Source organism: Dendrobates tinctorius, unplaced genomic scaffold (genome assembly GCF_039654945.1).
Source record: "Dendrobates tinctorius isolate UK_male_01 unplaced genomic scaffold, ASM3965494v1 ptg000440l, whole genome shotgun sequence".
Lineage (NCBI taxonomy): Eukaryota > Metazoa > Chordata > Amphibia > Anura > Dendrobatidae > Dendrobates > Dendrobates tinctorius.
The window spans coordinates 374,387-395,649 of NW_027362103.1; the positions used below are offsets into that span (position 1 = coordinate 374,387).

Sequence of the window (21,263 nt, forward strand, 5' to 3'; positions counted from 1 at the left end):
AATCATTTTTCAAGATGATAATGCATTCTGCCATTGAGCAAAAACTGTGAAAAAATTCCTTGAAAAAAGACACATAAGGTCAATGTCATGGCCTGCAAATAGTCTTGATCTCAATCCAATTGAAAATCTTTGGTGGAAGTTGAAGAAAATGGTCGATGACAAGGCTCCAACCTGCAAAGCTGGTCAGGCAACAGCAATCAGAGAAAGTTGGAGCCAGATTGATGAAGAGTACTGTTTGACACTCATTAAGTCCATGCCTCAGAGACTGCAAACTGTTATAAAAGTCAGAGGTGGTGCAACAGAATAATACTAGTGATGTGTTGGAGTGTTTTTTTGTTTTTCATGATTCCATAATTTTTTCCTCAGAATTGAGTGATTCCATAATTTTTCCCCTATGCTTGGTTTAAAAAATTAACCATTACTGACTACCACATTTTTTGTTCTTGATTTCTTTTAGTGTTTCTTAAAGCCAGAAAGTTGCCAATTGAAATGACTTTAGTTTTGTGCCATGTCTGTGATCTGCTTTTTTTCAACAAAATTAAACAACTGAATGAACATCCTCCAAGGCCGGTGATTCCATCATTTTTGTCAGGGGTTGTATCTAAAAGTTACACTTTAAAGTTCACCCCGTCTCCCGCCTCGTCACTGCATCCCGCGGACCTGCAATTACTACACTGTCTTTCGTGCAGCTCAGACTCGCAACTGATGGACGTTACAGTCGTAAGTTGGAAGGAGTAGTGGAGTCCTCTGGAGTTGTAGAATCCGGTGGCATCATAGTAAGCCCGGATGTGTCTGTACTCTCTGGAGCATCTTCCTCGGGGCTCCTGGGCCCCTGTTCTGCACTTTCCTCATCTTCTTCCTCTTTTATGGCAGGAACTGGCTTAAAAGGTCTCTGATATCTCTTCCACTTGTACTGGATCTTTAGACAAGCAAGGCCGAAGCATGTTTCGATGAACTACTCGAGTAGTTGAGTTTTGGTCTCCTTCAGATTGAATTTCATACAAAGGGCCTTCGGAGTTGACTTGTCTTTTTACCCCAAATGGGCCGCTTTCACAGCAATTTTCCAGGTTGTCGCAAGGACGTTTTAATCGCACTGAGACGCCGTTCCCAACTCGATGATCTGTTGCCCGCTGTAGAGTTCTCTCAAGATGCTCCAACTCCCGGAGTCTGGTCTGTACTAACCGATGCAGGTTCTGCAGACGATGTCGATGTTCCCAGACCCATGAGGACACCCCTACCCGTGAGCAGTCCTCCTCTGAATCCAACTCGGTGATCCTCTTTCCATCTCGACCAAACAAGAGCGAGTAGGGAGTGTAACCCATGGTACTGTGCACTCGATTGTTATAGACCCAGACCAATTCTGAAACAAATACAGGCCACCGGGCCTTCTGATCTTCCTCCAAAGCATTTGGATCAGCGTACACGGTTGAACTGCTCACAGGCGCCGTTGCCCTGAGGATGAAACGGTGTAGTCCAAGACTTCTCAATTTTGTACATGTGATGCAACTCTTCCATCACCTTTCCCAGGAAGAAGGCTCCCTGATCTGAAGTAATCCTTTTTGGACAGCGGTAAATTTGAATAAAACTTTTACAGATGGCGTATGCAGCTGATTCCGCAGTTTGATCTCTGGTAGGGGTCATTACTAAAGAATGTTCATGTCCCTGGTGAGCCAGCCCAATAGTCACATAGTCAATCCTCAATAACTCCAGGGGAGCGGATGTCACTATGGATTGTGTCGGAGCCTTCTGCTCTGGCGGTTTAGTCAGTTCACAAGTCCGGCAAGCTCTACAAGTCTCTTCAAGTACCGCCTTCAGCCATGGATGGTAAATGAACCGCTGCAACCACTGAAAAGTCTTTTCCTGGCCAAAGTGCACTTCTATCTCGTGGGCTTTGCTGGAAATTTCAGATAACAGAATCCCTGGAACTATGACCTGTCAGGTGACCCCCAGCTCCGTCTGAAGTTGCACTTTCCAATAAAGCAAACCATTTTTCATCCGGAGGCGTTCCCACTGTCAAAGAACCTGCAGATTTTCCGGAGAAAGTGTCCCTCTCTGCCAGATTGGGGAGTCCCTTTGAAGTTACACACCATCTCAATAGAGCAAGCTCTCCATCTTCTTGTTGCAACTGGACCCATTCATCTCAGGAACGCCCTACAACGCCTCCCAGGGCCTGTGTTTGAACCTGATCCTGCGTCGCCACCACCGTCCTGGCAGGCTCTAGAAACCTGGGAATCTCCTCACTTTCCAGTTCCTCATCTCTATTCCTTCCAGGTTCCCCATGTCTTATCCTGGATAGGGCATCAGCATGAATATTCTCTGCTCCCCTCTTGTATGTGATTTTATACTGAAACTTTGCTATTTTGGCCACCCATCGTTGCTCCAGGGCCCCTAGCTTCGCATTTTCCAGATGAGTCAAGGGATTGTTATCAGTGCGTACTAGAACTTCAGACCTGGATAAATATTCCGCGAACCTCTCAGTCATGGCCCACTCCAACACGAGATTCCAGATTAAGTTTGGAATCGTGAAGGGATCGACTTGCATAAGCGATCACCCTCTCTCTCCTGCCCTCTATCTACGACAACACAACCCCAAGTCCATGCAAACTCCCGTCGGTGTGGAGAATAAACGGTTGAGAAAAGTCTGCATGAGTTAACACAGGAGATTCCGTCAATGCCTTCTTCAGGTCTTGAAAGGCTTCCTTCTGATGTTTTTTCCAGCAAATATTCTAGTTCTTTTTGCCTGAGGGCGCTCCTTTCAACAGTTCCTGTAGCGGTCTGGCCAGGAGAGGAAAGTTTTTTACAAAGCGGAGGTAATACCCAGTCAGTCCTAGAAACACTCGAACATCCTTCACTGTCTCTGGAGTGGGCCAATCCTGTATAGCAGCGATCTCTCTCTCTCTCTCTCTCTCGAGAGAGAGAGAGAGAGAGAGAGTTTTACTCCTTCAGCAGACACAACATGACCCAGGTATTCATTCTGAGTGCAGAACAGATGACATTTTTGAGGTTTCACCTTCAATCGTGTTTCTGCAAGCGACTCAACACTTGTTCCAGACGTTGTAGGTGTTCCTCAAGCGAAGCAGTGTAGACTATGATATTGTCTATATAAATCAGCGTAGCTTCGAAATTCAGATCACCCAGACACCTTTCCATGAGACTTTGAAAAGTTCCGGGGGCATTAGCCAAGTCGAATGGCATTCGGTTGAATTTGAATAGACCAGACCCATGGGCAGAATTAAGGCAGTAATGCTCGATCCCGTTCTGACATCGGTACCTGCCAATAGCTGCTGGTGAGATCTAATGTCGAAAAGAATTTAGCCTTCCCGAGTGCGGACAGAGACTCTTCAATGCTGGGTAGTGGATATGAATCTTTCACAGTATAGGCGTCAAGTTTTCGATAATCCACACAAAAACGCAGAGTACCGTCTTTCTTCCGTACCAAAACTATTGGAGCAGCCTAGGGACTCTGACTCTGATGACACCTTCCTGCAACATCTGACCCAGCATATTCTTCACCTCCTGATTGTTAGGAATCTGTGTCCTGCCATACTTATGCAGAGATCCAGATCCTCACATTTGTCTCCAGAGGCTAAGTCCTTTCAGCCAGCTTCTGAGCATACTCCTGGAATGAGCTCCCATTGGAGTTCAGGAGTCAGGTGCTCAGGTCCTGCTCCTGATTCCATTGGCTTAGCTCAGGGCTCTGGAGATTTCTGGCAGGTCCCGTACGCTATAAAAAGGGCGCATGGCCGCTATGCCATGCGCTAGTATTTTCATACTGCTGCTGTATGTATGGTGATGGATGCTTGGACTTGTGGCTGACTTATTATGAAACCCCTTCCCTCTGATATTACGACTGTGTGAGTGATTGGGCAGCCGCCAGTAGCAGCGCTAGCGTTAGCGCGCTCCAGCTATTTCTGTCTCAGCAGCTAGCGTCCTGCATCGCGCCAGCGATATCGCGGTGTCTCCGCTGAGGCTCCGTTCTCACCACGCTGCGTTTGCAGTTCCTCGAGCGTTCGCAGTTGCGACGTCTCGCACCTCTCTCTCACGGTAGGTCTAGACGGAGTTGTCCTGACGTCTAAGGCTACTCCTGTGACTATTTATACCGTGTCTGCTCCGCTGGAGTCTGTGACCTAGAACAGACTCAGCGGTTTTGTATGCTTTAAGTGTGCAGCTCTGTGACCTTAACAGAGCTTGCTTTAGTGCACTGGGTGCAGTGAACCCCATGCACATTACCGCTACAGTGCTCTGCCTCTCTAGCAGCGGTCATATCACCTGCCGCACGGTGGACCCCGGGCGGCGAACACGTTTATTTATATTTTTTTTTAAGCGTGTTCCGCCGCCGTAACACTGATATAATTGTCGTGGAATATGTCGATAGCATTCTCGTATGGGTGCCGTATTTTCCGTGGGTATCTTGTGAGTGATGGCTGTGGTGCAGCCAAAGTCATCTTCATGACAAGCAAATACGTCCCTATATCGTGCCAATAGAGCTTCCACCTGCTTCCTCTGTTCCTGTGTGAGTTCAATCAATTCGGCTCGCATTTGGTCTAGAATAATTCGCCCCTCTTGATTATGCTGAGGCTCCGGTGTCACCAAAGAATTCACTGTCACGGTCCAGAGGTTTTCTTGGTGTACTTTCAACTGCACGGTTTGAGGTGGCATTCTCTCTTCAGGCATGCCCACAACTCGGGCCACTTCACTTCTGGGACAAACTGTGATGTCCTGGTCCTCTAGATTAACACAACGTATGGGTACTGCCCCATCTCGCACAGTGGCTAACGTACGGGCTACCAAAAATCCCAAGGGCAGTTTCTCTGAAAGGGAAGGCTCAATTTGAATCTCCACTCCCTCCAAAGGGATACGAGATCAGACAGGCAGATTAAGTACCGTTTGCCCTGGGGGCAAAACGAGTTTGGTAGAGGAAGGCATGATCACTTTTCTTAATATTCCTACATTCTGGTACGACTCTTGCACTTGAGCTACACGGACCAACTGTTGGAACATTCTTCTCTGAGGGGTGTGAGGACTCCACTGTTTCAGGGTCTCATTGGTGGGCTCATTAATAAGAAGACTTCCAAATTCTTTTAAGACGTTCATTCCCAGAGTGACTGTGTGTCTGCTACTCACTTCTTCAAGGGTTAGAACCACACCCTTACATCCCAGATCCTTGCCACACATCGAGATTTGCATCCGCGCCACCCCTGTGACCGGAATGGGCCATTGGTTGACAGGCATCAACTTTATCACTGGGCCCCACTCAGGCCGCCCGACTAAAGGAAAATGTTGCCGAAAATAGGCCTCTGGCATCGTCGTCACCTGATAGCATGTGTCCACCAGGCAGCGTACTGCACGACCGTCAAATTCTGCCTACACCAGAGGGCACGTATATACTAAATCTGTCCTGGCTCCGGGCGGCGTCCCCCAGGCTCGAAGCCCTCTAGTTTAACAGACGGAGCTTAACTCTTCCTAGACGTATACACTCCCCCGTCATGTGGCCATTTTCGCCACAGTTAAAGCAAGTGAGGGGTCTTTGCTGATTGTACACTCTGGAATCCTGGCGAGACTCCGGCCCTCCACTGTCCCCTGGAGAATTTGCAACGGCCTTGGTCTTCTTAATGTCAGCTAACTCCCCTTTCAGGCTCAGAAGTTCTTTCTGCAATTCTTCCACCCATTGAGGTTCAGTGTTCGCATTCATGGACACTTTTGCGCCCTGGACCTTCCTCACTGGGACTGTCACCCCCTGTTCTTGTTCAAGCGTGCGCGCTTTGCCTCCTTTATCAGAAAAAGTCAAGTGAGGGTTCACCCGCACGTGCTCTCGCAGGGCCTGCTTTGTCAGCTTGTCACGCAAGCCGGTCACTAAAAGATCGATCTGCCAGCATGATGTCCATTGGACATACGCCTATGCCATCTTTTCTGACAATCGCAGTATGTAACTCCTGCAATGCATTCATGTACTGAGTCTCAGTCTCCCCTTCCCTCTGCATGCAGATAAAGAGACGCGTCGTCCTCAGTTCCCCTACGTCAGTGGGGTCTCCATGGGTCTCTTCCAAAATCTGGAGTACCTTGTTAAAGGTGTCTCGCTCCCTGGGGCCCGTTACATAACTGAGTCTCTAGCTTTTCCGTCTAGTGCCATAATGGCCACCTCAGCTTCTAAGGCACGGGTCATGGGGTGCATCCTCATCATACCCCGTATACGTTCAGTCCAGCTCCGCAACAGTGTTGCTACCCATAAATTTTGGCAAATTATTCAACATTCAACAGGAATTCTTCGGCTAAGAGTATCGCCAGGGAACTTGTCCATATTTTTGCTGGGACAGGCCTGCCAAAGGAGATTTTGACAGACCAGGGAACCCCCTTCATAAGCAAGGTAATGAAAGAACTGTGTAGGGTCCTCCAGATTGCCCAGCTGCGAGCCTCAGTGTACCATCCACAGACTGACAGTCTAGTAGAACGCTTCAATAAAACCTTGAAAGCCTTGCTCAAAATGGTAATTGAGAAGGACGGTAGAGACTGGGACTATCGGCTTCTGTTTCTGCTCTACTCTGTCAAGAAAGTTCTGCAGGCCTCTACTGACTTCTCACCATTCAAGCTCCTAAATGGTCCTGGACATCGCCAAGGAAACGTGGGAAGTTGAGGTCATGCCACAAAGGAGCATCATAGAGCATGTCGCACAGTTGCAGGAAAGAATGGCGAAAGTGATGCCTATCCTGACCGAGCATCTTCTCCAGGCACACGAGGCACAGGTAAGGCACAGATCAGCGAGGCTGAGGCGGTTCCAGCCTGGGGATCACGTGCTATTGTTTAGGCCCACAGTGGAGAGAAAGTTCAAAGCCAAGTAGCAAGGCCCATACGAAGTGGTGGAAAAACTGTGCAAAGTTAATTACAAGGTACACCAGCCGGGGCAAAGGAAGCTTGCTCAAACCCTGGCATGACCTGGCATCGCTGGACACCACCTTGCCTGGGAGCCAGTCCCAAAGTCACCGGGGACGATGTCACAGTTGCAGAGACGCTGACGCTGGTCCAGAGGCAGTGTCGGGAGCTGGTGCAGCAGAACCGTAACCTATTTTTAGAGTTGCCAGGGCACACGCATGTGGTGGAGAAAGATGTGTTGAAAGAACCACACGTAACCCCTATAGCCCTATAAAAATCCGGAAGCACTGAGAGAGGTTGTATCAAATGAGGTGAAGAGAATGCCAGACCTCTGTGTGATAGAAGGAGTGTCTAGCCATAAAATGAGCAGTGGATACATTGAGGTATTATCTACTAGGCCGGAGGTTCAAACTCATGTTCGATCATGCCCCTTTGAGATGGTTAAGGGAGAAACAGGGTAAGACCAGCGTCATCTGCTGGAGTTGATTGGGTCTTGAACGGTGTCATCTGGGTTCCGAAATTCGCCCAGGTTCTGGTTCAAGGCACACCACAGCCAAGGCAACCTAACCCTGTGCTCTAGTCAAATGCTTCCTCCCTGAAACTCTCCCTCTTCTGGTTGGTTGCCTTGGGTGTTGTGAGCTCATCTGTTCATTCACCTTTTGTGTCCGAGGATCTCCCTCTTCGGGTGAAGGAAGGTAGTGAGGCTGAATTGGATGAAAGAAACCAAACACCTGATCAGGTGGATTGTGACTGGGTAACAGGAACTTAAGACTGGATATAAGGCAGCCGACGCCCTTCTGAGTGGCTGGTGATTTCTCTGCTGGATTCTTGGAGACCAGTCTGATTCCTGCTTCCCAAAGATAAGTTTTTGCTCTGCTATTGAACTTATTAGTTTTGGTTTTGTTTACCTTGTTTTTTGAGTTCAGCCATCCCCAGCTAGGGGTGCGCTGGATTCTTATTCCTTGATCAGTGTTCTCTTTTGCTCTGCTTTCAGAATATTCTGAGTGCTGATATAGGGTTTGAAGTCTAGTGACTTCAGGGTCCTTTTTGCTTATCAGTTGTGTTGGTAATATTTTTAGCAGGGTTTTCTCGGATTGCAGACAGCAGCTTTTCTGTCCTGTCCTTTTTAGTTAGCTTGGGCCCCATCGTTTGCTCAACCTATCTTTCTATCTGTGTTAGTGTTTTCATCTTGCTTCACCGTCATTATATGTTGGGGGCTGCCTATTGCTTTGGGGTCTGCTCTGGGGCAGTCAGTTTTTCCCTTTTCTCTCTTTAGGCTTATTTAGATCTCCGGCTGTGACAAGGTGTCTAGGATCACCGTAGGAACACTCCACGGCTACTGCTAGTTGTGTGATAGGATTAGGGGTCTGCAATCCGCTAGTTTCCAACCTCTCTGATTTTCTGGGCTGAGCTTGTGTTTTGTTTTTTCCTCCTCGGTGACTCAATCATAACACTTGGGTCTCATTTGGACAACATATGGTAGTCTGCTTGCATAAATGCCGCACAGCGCTGAGGATTATTGTCTCTTATGTCACATCTTCTTACAATTCCAGTATACAGATCAATATCAATAATGCTTTATGTTTACTTAGGGTTATTAAATGTCTAATCTACTAGAAAACATATTGTGACAGGGTCACTGGTATCGTACATGAGGGGAGATGTGTGTCACAAAGGTTGCTTTCCTGCGTGATGTGAAAGCCATAAGTGTTTTCTTCAGCATGATATGTGCTGAGAGCAATCCAGTTGCTATATGGGCATGGCTTTTATGGTGGGTAGGTCAGAGATGGGCAGGACACCTACCCACCATATCTCCACCTTCAGGGTGTGGCTGGAGGGAGTTAAATTACCAGCTTTTTTTTTTATCTGCGTATAAGGAAGAAAGGAAGCCTCCTGACTGCTAGCTCCTGCGAGAGCTGCTATATGTGTTGTCCCAGAGGCACTGGGCAGGACTGTATGCAAACTTTTTATTTTCATTTGAGCCGGACAGGCTATTTTTCTGTTACCAGTTTGGGTTTTTGGTTTATGATGCAATAAACCATCCAGAGACTTAAAGGGAATCTGTCACCCCATTCTGTAATGCTGTAGATAAGCCCCTGATGGAACCTGAAAGATAAGAAAAACACGTTAGATTATACTCCCCGGGGGGGCAGAGTCGGGTGCCGTGGGTGTTGCGGTCCGGTCCGGATCCTCCCATCTTCATACGATGATTTCCTCCTCCTCGCTTCTCCCTCGGCTCCTGCGCAGGCGTACTTTATCTGACCTGTTGAGGGCAGAGTAAAGTACTGCAGTGCGCAGGTTCCGGGAAAGGTCAGAGAGGTTCGGCGCCTGAGCAGATAAAGTACGCCTGCGCAGGAGCTGAGGGAGAAGCAAGGAGGAGGACATCATCGTATGAAGATGGGAGGCGCCGGACGGGACGGCGACACCCATCAGACCGGACTGAACGCCGGGGTGAGTATAATCTATCTCTTTTTTCTTATCTTTCAGGTTACATCGGGGGCTTATCTACAGCATTTCATCCCCTGATGGCGGTGCCGACAGCTGATAGGGCTAAAATGTGGTGACAGACTCCCTTTAACCCCATGTGTGCATGTGTCTACCTCAAGGATCAGCTGACCTTCCACAATATCTAATGAACTTTCATAGAAAAAGCTTACTCGCCGCTGATCCAGGTGTTAAAAGTTGCTGGTTCTGTTTCTCTATACCTTTTGGCACAATCATAGAGATCGATCGAAATAAATGCTGTTGCTAAACTTTTGCCTGAAATTTTGGGATTATCTACATGTTATGGAGAGTTGGAGCAGTCTGACATTGTGATCACAGCACTGGAATCAGGTGCAGAAGTTCTCAGATACACTGTAAGAAGTCGCATGATGTACAGTAAAAACCCTTCTAGATCATGACATTTCTGTAGAATGTAGTTGTATTGTCCATAAAGGGAATCTGCCAGTAGGATCAACCCTCCTATGCCGCCTATATGGGTACGCAGGTCACAAAATGGTGAATATAATGACACCTTGACATCTGTGATTCAATCTCTTATTCCAGAGAAATGCACATGTGTCTTGTATGCAAATGAGCTTTTAGGATATATGGGTCGAACATTAACAGAAAGGGGCATTACCAGAATGAGACAAGTAATGACTTGACAGTCAGCTCTCCTGATCTACATGTCTCACATTGGTAATGCCTCCTTTCATTAACAATAAGATTTGGAGGCAGATTATCAAGGAGAGCTATGTCCAGCCCATAAATCTTAACAGCTCATTTACTTATTAAGAAAAACATGGATTTCTCTAAAATTAAAGATCAAATCACAGATATCAAGCTGCCGTTTTATTCAGCTTTTATGACCTGCGGCCATATAAACAGCTCAGGGGGGTTGTTCCTACTGACTACAGTCATGGCCAAAAGTTTTGAGAATGACACAAATATTATATTTTCACATGATCTGCTGGCCTCTGGTTTTTATGTGTTTGTCAGATGTTTTTATCACATACAGAAATATAATTGCAATCATATTATGAGTAACAAAAGGTTATATTGACAGTTAGAATGAGTTAATGCAGCAAGTCAATATTTGCAGTGTTGACCCTTCTTCTTCAGGACCTCTGCAATTCTCCCTGGCATGCTCTCAATCAACTTCTGGATCAAATCCTGACTGATAGCAGTCCATTCTTGCAAAATCAATGCTTTTATTTTGTCTGAATTTGAAGGTTTTTGTTTGTCCACCCGTCTCTTGATGATTGACCACAAGTTCTCAATGGGATTAAGATCTGGGGAGTTTCAAGGCCATGGTCCCAAAATCTCTATGTTTTGTTCCCTGAGCCATTTAGTTATCACCTTTGCTTTATGGCAAGGTGCTCCATCATGTTGAAAAAGGCATTGTTGATCGCCAAACTGCTCTTGGACGGTTGGGAGAAGTTGCTCTTGGAGGACATTCTGGTACCATTCTTTATTCATGGCTGTGTTTTTAGGCAAGACTGAGAGAGAGCCCATTCCCTTGGCTGAGAAGCCACCCCACACATGAATGGTTTCAGGATGCTTGACAGTTGGCATGAGACAAGACTGGTGGTAGCGCTCACCTGGTCTTCTCCGAATAAGCCGTTTTCCAGATGTCCCAAACAATCGAAAAGGGGATTCATCAGAGAAAATGACTTTACCCCAGTCCTCAGCAGTCCACTCCCTGTACCTCTTGCAGAATATCAGTCTGTCCATGATGTTTTTTCTGGAGAGAAGTGGCTTCTTTGCTGCCATCCTTGAGACCAGGCCTTGCTCCAAGAGTCTCCGCCTCACAGTGCGTGCAGATGCACTCACACCTGCCTGCTGCCATTCCTGAGCAAGCTCTGCACTGCTGGTAGCCTGATCCGCAGCTGAAACACTTTTAAGAGACGGTCCTGGCGCTTGCTGGTCTTTCTTGGGCGCCCTGGAGCCTTTTTGGCAACAAGGGAACCTCTCTCCTTGAAGTTCTTGATGATGCGATAGATTGTTCACTGAGGTGCAATCTTTCTAGCTGTGATACTCTTCCCTGTTAGGCCATTTTTGTGCAGTGCAATGATGACTGCACGTGTTTCTTTAGAGATAACCATGGTTAACAGAAGAGAAACAATGATGCCAAGCACCAGCCTCCTTTTAAAGTGTCCAGTGGTGTCATTCTTACTTAATCATGACAGATTGATCTCCAGCCCTGTCCTCATCAAAACCCACACCTGTGTTAATGGAGCAATCACTGAAACGATGTTAGCTGGTCCTTTTAAGGCAGGGCTGCAATGATGTTGAAATGTGTTTTGGGGGATAAAGTTAATTTTCTAAGCAAATATTGACTTTGCAAGTAATTGCTGTTAAGCTGATCACTCTTTATAACATTCTGGAGTATATGCAAATTGCCATTAGAAAAAATGAAGTAGTAGACTTTGTAAAAATTAATATTTATGTCATTCTCTAAACTTTTGGCCATGACTGTAGGTTCCCTTGAACCATGATATATGATGATGAGACAAGATTATTATAGAAAGAGAAGAACTATGAAGATCGATGGTCATACCGGATTCTCCAACTTGCAGGATTTCACAGAGGATTAAGGTTAGGTGAATGCTGCTTCGGGCAAATGGACAGATGTGTTTGTCTTCTCGGCTGCTATTTTCAAGCACAAACTATAGAAAATTTAACAAGATGTAGTTTAGTAGCTCATGTCAACGTATTTCCATAGATGGACTAGCAGGAGTCAGCCCACCACTGACCTGTCTGATCAGAACTACTCACCCGACTGTATGCACTAGGCCAACGTGTTGAGAAATACACCATATTGTCAAGAGCCAGAAGTCCAGGAGGAGCATGACAAAGGTCCTGCCAAGGGCTGCCATTATTCTGAGCAAGAGATAAGAAATTTTGCATTTTCAGATCCCACCCATGACGATATCACACAGGTCCATAGTGACCCACTAATGACTTTAAAATCTGATATCTTTACATTGAGAAGAGAAAATAAATTTGTGGGATGAGCAATGATGAAATCCTGTTCCATGTATTACCCCAAAGGTACAAACAGGGATTTGTTCATTGGGTGAAAAAAAGAAGCACCTAAAGCCCTTCCCAAACTGCGGACTAGTCAGTGGAGCTAACCCCATGATACCGAGTCTGCTACTAGTGAAGACTAGAGTTGAGCGACTTTTGGTTTTTTAGGGTCGAGTTTCGTTTCGTGAAACCCGACTTTTCCAAAAGTCGGGTCGAGCAAGATCGTCCGATTATAGGGAAAAGTCGGGGTCGTCCCGAAACACGAAACCCAATGTAAGTCAATGGGGAATAAAAGTCGGCAGTGAGAGGAGGACAGGAAACACACCTACAGTGCCCATTTGAATGCCAAAAGCATCAATTCTTCTTACTTAAGCTTGTCAACCTTAATTAACTTCATAATACAAGTTACGCACTGAAAAATGGGGGTTATTTGGCTAAAGTTGTGGGGGGGGAGGGCTGGCTCCAGGTTTTCATGTGCCCTGGGCGAAAGAGCGCCCCTTTAACACATACCACAACTCATCATGCTCCGATACGGCAGAGAAATAGCGGTATAGTACAATGAAAAATACTTCACTTTTTACATCTCATGACGAGGCCCATCTATTTCTCCATACAGAATCATTGGTCCCATATAATGTTTGAAACAGTATATGATGAGCTCCACATAATGCTACAGTATATGTTGGTCCCCATGGATGAAGCTCCACTGTCTTATGGGCCCAAATAATGCTCCAAACATAATGGGCCCCATTTCTAATGCTCTAGTGTATAATGGGCCCTGTAAATGCTGCTCCAGTGTCTGATGTCCACCTTTGGAATGTTCCAGTGTATGGTGGGCCCCATCTATCATTCTCCAGAGTATAGTGCTCCCCAAAAATTGCTGTCCCAACATTGAAAACAATGAAATAAGTCTCCTCGCTAGGGAATCCCTGTACTAGTCTGGACTCCTCGTTGTCCCCATCTTCCATCTCACTGCACAGTATTTCAACCTTGTAAGTGCTGTGATCCTGAGCAAGCAGGGGGGGCCCACTCGTTGGCGACGGCACTGGCGCAGGGCCCCTGATAGTACGGTGGTGTGTCTGATGGCGGGTGGGCCGAACCTGCACTTTCATCTGCAGCTTCCTCTTTGTCACCGTGTAAGACGGAACTGTATATGGGAAGGGTAACCTGAGTTTCATCAGGGTCAGATTCAGGCCGTGTAGCGTGCGAGGGGAATGTAGTGGTCTGGGTCAATGTACCAGCAGATTCATCGAGGGACACGTGAGGCTCTGGCACATGAGATTGGCCAATAACTGGTGTGTCATACCCTTACATGTCCGTGGCTGCATGTGCGCTACACTGAAAAGGCCAGCGTTTGTCGCTTACAGGTGCAGATAACCCGCTGAACAACGTTAGTGATGGGGATCTGTGATTACAATTATTACCCGCGAACGATGATTTCCCAGTAAGTGCAGGTCAACCGCAGTTCCGGAATTAGGCCTAACCGTCATTCCTGAAAAAATTAAAAACTTACGTGTGCAAACCACAGGTGCTGTAGCTTGCTTAACAGCTCGCCAGCCGTTCTCACGCCCAGTATGGATTACACGTGATTGCACAAAGGTGAGAAAGGGTACCGTATCCCCAGATAACATGTATGGATAGCGTACACATTCAAAATATATGTCTATACATCAGGAGGCAGGCTCAGACGGTGTTAGGCCCAGTATGGATTGCACGTGATTGCACAAAGTTTAGAAAGGGTACCGTATCCCCGGATAACATGTATGGATAGCGTACACATTCAAAATATATGTCTATACATCAGGAGGCAGGCTCAGACGGTGTTAGGCCCAGTATGGATTGCACGTGATTGCACAAAGGTTAGAAAGGGTACGGTATCCCCGGATAACATGTATGGATAGCGTACACATTCAAAATATATGTCTATACATCAGGAGGCAGGCTCAGACGGTGTTAGGCCCAGTATGGATTGCACGTGATTGCACAAAGGTTAGAAAGGGTACCGTATCCCCGGATAACATGTATGGATAGCGTAAACATTCAAAATATATGTCTATACATCAGGAGGCAGGCTCAGACGGTGTTAGGCCCAGTATGGATTGCACGTGATTGCACAAAGGTTAGAAAGGGTACCGTATCCCCGGATAACATGTATGGATAGCGTACACATTCAAAATATATATCTATACATCAGGAGGCAGGCTCAGACGGTGTTAGGCCCAGTATGGATTGCACGTGATTGCACAAAGGTTAGAAAGGGTACCGTATCCCCGGATAACATGTTTGGATAGCGTACACATTCAAAATATATGTCTATACATCAGGAGGCAGGCTCAGACGGTGTCAGGCACAGTATGGATTTGACGGCCCAGATTACACAGCGGAGGAGCAGGGAGAGGTAAAGATTGCAAATGCTGGGGCCCTGCCCAAGCAAGGGGGGCCCACTCGTGGGCGTCGGTACTGGCACTGGGCCCCTCATAGTACAGCGGTGTGTCTGACGGCGGGTGTGCACCACCACCGTCAGAGACACTTGATTGCACTATGAGGGACCCTGTGCCAGTGCCCGCGCCCAAGAGTCGGCCTACCCACCTGTCCAGGGCAACGGCACTCGCACGGTGTCGTGCGCTAGGTGGTGACCCCGGCCATGGGGGGGGAGGCAGCACAGTTAGGGAGTTTTAGAAAGTGGCATATGTTGATGTTGGACATTCAGCTGATGCAAAAGGCGAAATAGGTGAAGTCCCAGGAAGAGGTGGACCAAAGCAAGCCATTTTTCTGTCACCCTATGTGTCATCAGGGGAAGGTGGGACAAAATCCTTGGAAACCCATGCATGGTTCATTTTAATGAAGGTTAGATCATCCACATTTTGGGTTGAGAGACGGGTCCTTTTTTCTGTCAGGATTGATCCAGCTGCACTGAAGACTCTTTCCGATAGCACACTTGCAGCTGGGCAAGCAAGCTCCTGTAAGGCATATTGGGCCAATTCAGGCCAGGTGTCCAGTTTAGCGGCCCAATAGTCAAAGGGGAATGACCTGTGTGGGAGAACATCGATATGGGAGGAAAAGTAGTTTGTAACCATAGTTGACAACTGCTGTCTCCTGTCACTTTCCATCGATGCAGTATTACCAGTTGTGTGAGCGGTATTTGAAAAATCAGTCCACAACATTGTCATGAAACCCCTGTCTCCAACGCCACTTCTGCTGTGTGCACCACGAACACCTCTGCCAAGCTGCCCCCGGCCCATACGGCTCGTGTGAGAACCATCACCGCTGCTGTGTGCTGGGAATGCCTCAAGCAACCGATTTACCAGAGTTGCTTGTTTATTAGCCAATATTAGGTCAAGGTTCTCCTGTGGCATGATGTTTTGTAATTTGCCTTTATAGCGTGGATCCAGGATGCTGGCCAACCAGTAGTCGTCATCGTTCATCATTTTGGCAATGCGGGGGTCCCTTTTTAGGATCTGCAAGGCATAATCTGACATGTGGGCCAATGTTCCCGGTGTCAATGATGCACTGCGAGTGCTGGTTGGAGGAGCACTTTCTGGCAAATCCACATCCCTCCAGTCACGCACAAACCCTGTACCAGACCTTGCCACGCCAACATTTTCACTTGCCCCACGAGATGCATCCTCCTCCCCTAAGTAATCATCCCCATCATCATCCTCCTCCTCCTCTTCTTCCTCCACCTCGTCCAGGAGAGGTCCATGAGCAGACAATGGCTGAATGTCATCAAGGATTCCCTCCTCCTCTTCCTCCTCATCAACATTGGCTGCAGACGCCTGCTCCTTAAGGTGCGTCAAAGTTTGCATGAGCAGACGCATAAGTGGGATGCTCATGCTTAGGATGGCGTCGTCTGCGCTTACCAGCCGTGTGCATTCCTCAAAACACTGAAGGACTTTACACAGGTCTTTCAGCTTTGACCACTGCACACCTGTCAACTCCATGTCTGCTCTCAAAGTGCCTGGCCGTGTATCCTCCCACAAATGCATTATGGCCTGCCTCTGCTCGCACAGCCGCTCCACCATGTGCAGGGTGGAGTTCCACCTTGTTGCAATGTCGATAATGAGGCGGTGGTTGGGAAGGTGGAGCAATCGCTGCAGCTTCTGCATACGAACGGAGTGTACAGGCGACCGGCGGATGTGCGCGCACAGTCTTCGCACCTTCTGGAGCAGGGCTGTTAACTCCGGATAATTTTTGAGGAAGCACTGCACCACCAGGTTCAAGGTGTGAGCCAAGCAAGGTATGTGGCTGAGTTTTGAAAGGGCTATGGCTGCCACAAAATTACGGCCGTTATCACTAACTACCTTGCCTGCCTCAAGATGTACACTTCCCAGCCATGACTCAGTTTGTCGCTTCAAGTACTCGGCCAGCACCTCGGCGGTGTGTCTGTTGCCCAAACACATCATCTGCAACACAGCCTGCTGACGCTTTCCACTAGCTGCTCGATAGGGGGACACATCGTGTGCAACAGTGGCAGCTGCAGATGGAGTACTCGTACGACTGCGCTCTGTGGACGAGCTTTCGCTTCTGGAGGAGGAGGAGGAGGGTCGAACGCCTACAGCCAACTGTTTCTTATACCGTGGGCTAGGCAGCACTGTCCCACCACCGCTGTCCCCTGTGGACCCTGCATCCACCACATTAACCCAGTGCGCAGTGATGGACACGTAACGGCCCTGGCCATGCCGACTGGACCATGCATCAGTTGTGAGGTGCACCTTTCCGCTCACTGACTGCTTGAGTGCATGGACAATGCGGTCTTTCACATGATGGTGGAGGGCTGGGATGGCTTTGCGAGAGAAGAAGTGGCGACTGGGTAGGTCATAGCGTGGTACTGCATAGGCCATGAGTTCGCGGAAAGCTGTGCTTTCCACCAACCGAAAGGGCATGATCTCAAACGAGATTAGTTTGGCAATGTGGGCGTTCAAACCCAGTGTACGTGGATGAGAGACTGAGTACTTTCTTGACCTACTCATAGTGTCTGGGAGGGTGAGCTGGACTTGAGAGCTGCATATGGTGGAAGTAGCGGTGGACAGGGCGGACTGAGAGAGGGTTGATGATGGTGATGGAGTTGTTGTTCTTTCTGATGGCCTAGAATCAGTCTTTCGTTGATATAACAGTGGGATTCCCTGACTGCTGTGGCCTTGCAACGACACCTCAACATTTGCTGCTGTGCTAACCGGTGGGCTTACAGTGGGGGAAACAATGTAGCGTTGCTGACTACTTTCGTTGTGATCAGTTGCACATGTGGCACCTGAGGTTTGGTGTTGTGTCCACGCTTGCAAGTGCATGCTGGTTAAATGTCTAAGCATGCAACTGGTATTCAAATTTTTCAGATTTTTCCCTCGGCTAAAGGTCTTTGCGCACTTCTTACAGATAACCTTGGCCTGATCATGAGGATTTTGTTCAAAAAAGTGCCACACTGCACTCTTCCTACTTTGGCAGACATTTTGCGGCCTAGCACGCTGTGATGTTTTGACCCTCTGGACAAGCTGTCCAGCAACTATTTTGATGTTTGGAACCTGTCTTTGGAGTGCTCCGGGCCTGCCAGATAACAGCTGTTGCGATGTCGATGTCTGCTGTGGATGCTCCTCATCTGAGCTATTGGAAGCAGCACCCTCTTCCCCCAATGGATGCCAATCTGGGTCAACAACTGGGTCATCCATCACCTCCTCTTCTATGTCATGTGCACCTTCCTCTGTGTCACCGTGTATGGTGGTATAGTGTGCGGGAAGGGGCACCTGAGTCTCATCAGGGTCAGAATCTGGCTCTGTACACTGCGAGGACAATGTAGTGCTCTGAGTGAATGTACCAGCAGAATCATCCATCAGCGGCTGTGCATCAGTGCACTCCATGTCAGATTCATCTTGGCCTGGGTAATTCACCATTTCACTTGATAATCCAGGCATGGTATGTGAAAACAGCTCCATGGAGTAATCAGTACTATGGCTTGCGTCATCCTTCAATCTTGGTTGGGGTGAAGGACACAAGGAAAGGTGTGGTTCATGAACATGAGCCTCCAATGACGACTCAGTGCTTTTACTTTTTACAACTGAAGAAGAGGAGGCGATAGAGCTGGAGGCTGAGTCAGCAATGTAAGACAAAACTTTTTCCTGATGCTCTGGCTTTAAAAGCGGTTTGCCAACTCCTAGAAAACTAAGCATTCGAGGCCTTATGTAGCCAGACGATGACGCAGGCTCAACACCTCCTGCATTCGGTCCTATTTTGCTCTTGCCACTACCATCAGATCCACCACCAACACCATCATTACCGGCTGCCAACCCCCGCCCAATTCAACGGCCTCTTCCACCAGCCTTCCTCATTTTTGGTAGAAATGTAGACAAAATCCAACAAACTATATAGTAATGTAAAACAAGGTACAAGGTGTCTATAGGACAGGGGAGATTTTTAATTTCTGCACACACTTGTGGACACTGGACACTTATAGATTGTGTGAGGCCCACTGAGTATCTGAGCGCTCTGTCACAGGCTCGATGGCAGAGCTGTGACCAAAGTGACTAGAGGATAAGGGAGATTTTTAATTTCTGCACACACTTGTGGACACTGGACACTTATGGATTGTGTGAGGCCCACTGAGTATCTGAGCGCTCTGTCACAGGCTCGATGGCAGAGCTGTGACCAAAGTGACTAGAGGATAAGGGAGATTTTTAATTTCTGCACACACTTGTGGACACTGGACACTTATGGATTGTGTGAGGCCCACTGAGTATCTGAGCGCTCTGTCACAGGCTCGATGGCAGAGCTGTGACCAAAGTGACTAGAGGATAAGGGAGATTTTTAATTTCTGCACACACTTGTGGACACTGGACACTTATGGATTGTGTGAGGCCCACTGAGTATCTGAGCGCTCTGTCACAGGCTCGATGGCAGAGCTGTGACCAAAGTGACTAGAGGATAAGGGAGATTTTTAATTTCTGCACACACTTGTGGACACTGGACACTTATGGATTGTGTGAGGCCCACTGAGTATCTGAGCGCTATGTCACAGGCTCGATGGCACAGCTGTGACAAAAGTGACGAGAGGATAAGGGAGATTTTGAATTTCTGCAGACACTTGTGGACACTGGACACTTTTGGATTGTGTGAGGCCCAATGAATATCTGAGCGCTATGTGACAGGCTCGATGGCACAGCTGTGACCAAAGTGACTAGAGGATAAGGGAGATTTTGAATTTCTGCAGACACTTGTGGACACTGGACACTTTTGGATTGTGTGAGGCCCAATGAATATCTGAGCGCTATGTGACAGGCTCGATGGCACAGCTGTGACCAAAGTGACTAGAGGATAAGGGAGATTTTGAATTTCTGCAGACACTTGTGGACACTGGACACTTTTGGATTGTGTGAGGCCCAATGAATATCTGAGCGCTATGTGACAGGCTCAATGGCACAGCTGTGACCAAAGTGACTAGAGGATAAAGGAGATTTTGAATTTCTGCACACACTTGTGGACACTGGACACTTTTGGATTGTGTGAGGCCCAATGAATATCTGAGCGCTATGTCACAGGCTCGATGGCACAGCTGTGACAAAAGTGACGAGAGGATAAGGGAGATTTTGAATTTCTGCACACACTTGTGGACACTGGACACTTTTGGATTGTGTGAGGCCCAATGAATATCTGAGCGCTATGTGACAGGCTCGATGGCACAGCTGTGACCAAAGTGACTAGAGGATAAGGGAGATTTTGAATTTCTGCAGACACTTGTGGACACTGGACACTTTTGGATTGTGTGAGGCCCACTGATATCTGAGCGCTATGTGACAGGCTCGATGGCACAGCTGTGACCAAACTGACTAGAGGATAAGGGAGATTTTGAATTTCTGCAGACACTTGTGGACACTGGACACTTTTGGATTGTGTGAGGCCCAATGAATATCTGAGCGCTATGTGACAGGCTCGATGGCACAGCTGTGACCAAAGTGACTAGAGGATAAGGGAGATTTTGAATTTCTGCAGACACTTGTGGACACTGGACACTTTTGGATTGTGTGAGGCCCAATGAATATCTGAGCGCTATGTCACAGGCTCGATGGCACAGCTGTGACAAAAGTGACGAGAGGATAAGGGAGATTTAGAATTTCTGCACACACTTGTGGACACTGGACACTTTTGGATTGTGTGAGGCCCAATGAATATCTGAGCGCTATGTGACAGGCTCGATGGCACAGCTGTGACCAAAGTGACTAGAGGATAAGGGAGATTTTGAATTTCTGCAGACACTTGTGGACACTGGACACTTTTGGATTGTGTGAGGCCCACTGATATCTGAGCGCTATGTGACAGGCCCGATGGCACAGCTGTGACCAAAGTGACTAGAGGATAAGGGAGATTTTGAATTTCTGCAGACACTTGTGGACACTGGACACTTTTGGATTGTGTGAGGCCCAATGAATATCTGAGCGCTATGTGACAGGCTCGATGGCACAGCTGTGACCAAAGTGACTAGAGGATAAGGGAGATTTTGAATTTCTGCAGACACCTGTGGACACTGGACACTTTTGGATTGTGTGAGGCCCACTGATATCTGAGCGCTCTGTGACAGGCTCGATGGCACAGCTGTGACCAAAGTGACTAGAGGATAAGGGAGATTTTGAATTTCTGCAGACACTTGTGGACACTGGACACTTTTGGATTGTGTGAGGCCCAATGAATATCTGAGCGCTATGTGACAGGCGCGATGGCGCAGCTGTGACCAAAGTGACTAGAGGATAAGGGAGATTTTGAATTTCTGCAGACACTTGTGGACACTGGACACTTTTGGATTGTGTGAGGCCCACTGATATCTGAGCGCTATGTGACAGGCTCGATGGCACAGCTGTGACCAAAGTGACTAGAGTATAAGGGAGATTTTGAATTTCTGCAGA

The 21,263-nt window shown here is 47.7% G+C and overlaps 1 protein-coding gene across 6 annotated transcripts in view; it reads right to left on the reverse strand.

Annotated features, from left to right (window-relative positions):
* Positions 1 to 21,263, reverse strand: part of ELMO3 (engulfment and cell motility 3) — a 285,235-nt gene that overhangs the window by 59,300 nt on the left and 204,672 nt on the right. For 5 of the 6 annotated variants that reach the window (XM_073564248.1, XM_073564250.1, XM_073564249.1 and 2 more), the window contains 2 exons: positions 12,130 to 12,234; positions 11,912 to 12,020 (listed from right to left, as the gene is read on the reverse strand). In XM_073564248.1, the coding sequence (XP_073420349.1) occupies positions 11,912 to 12,020; positions 12,130 to 12,234 (214 nt within the window). Of the gene's footprint in view, positions 1 to 11,911; positions 12,021 to 12,129; positions 12,235 to 21,263 lie in introns of those variants that run through there. The other variant, XM_073564253.1, reaches the window with a different exon arrangement.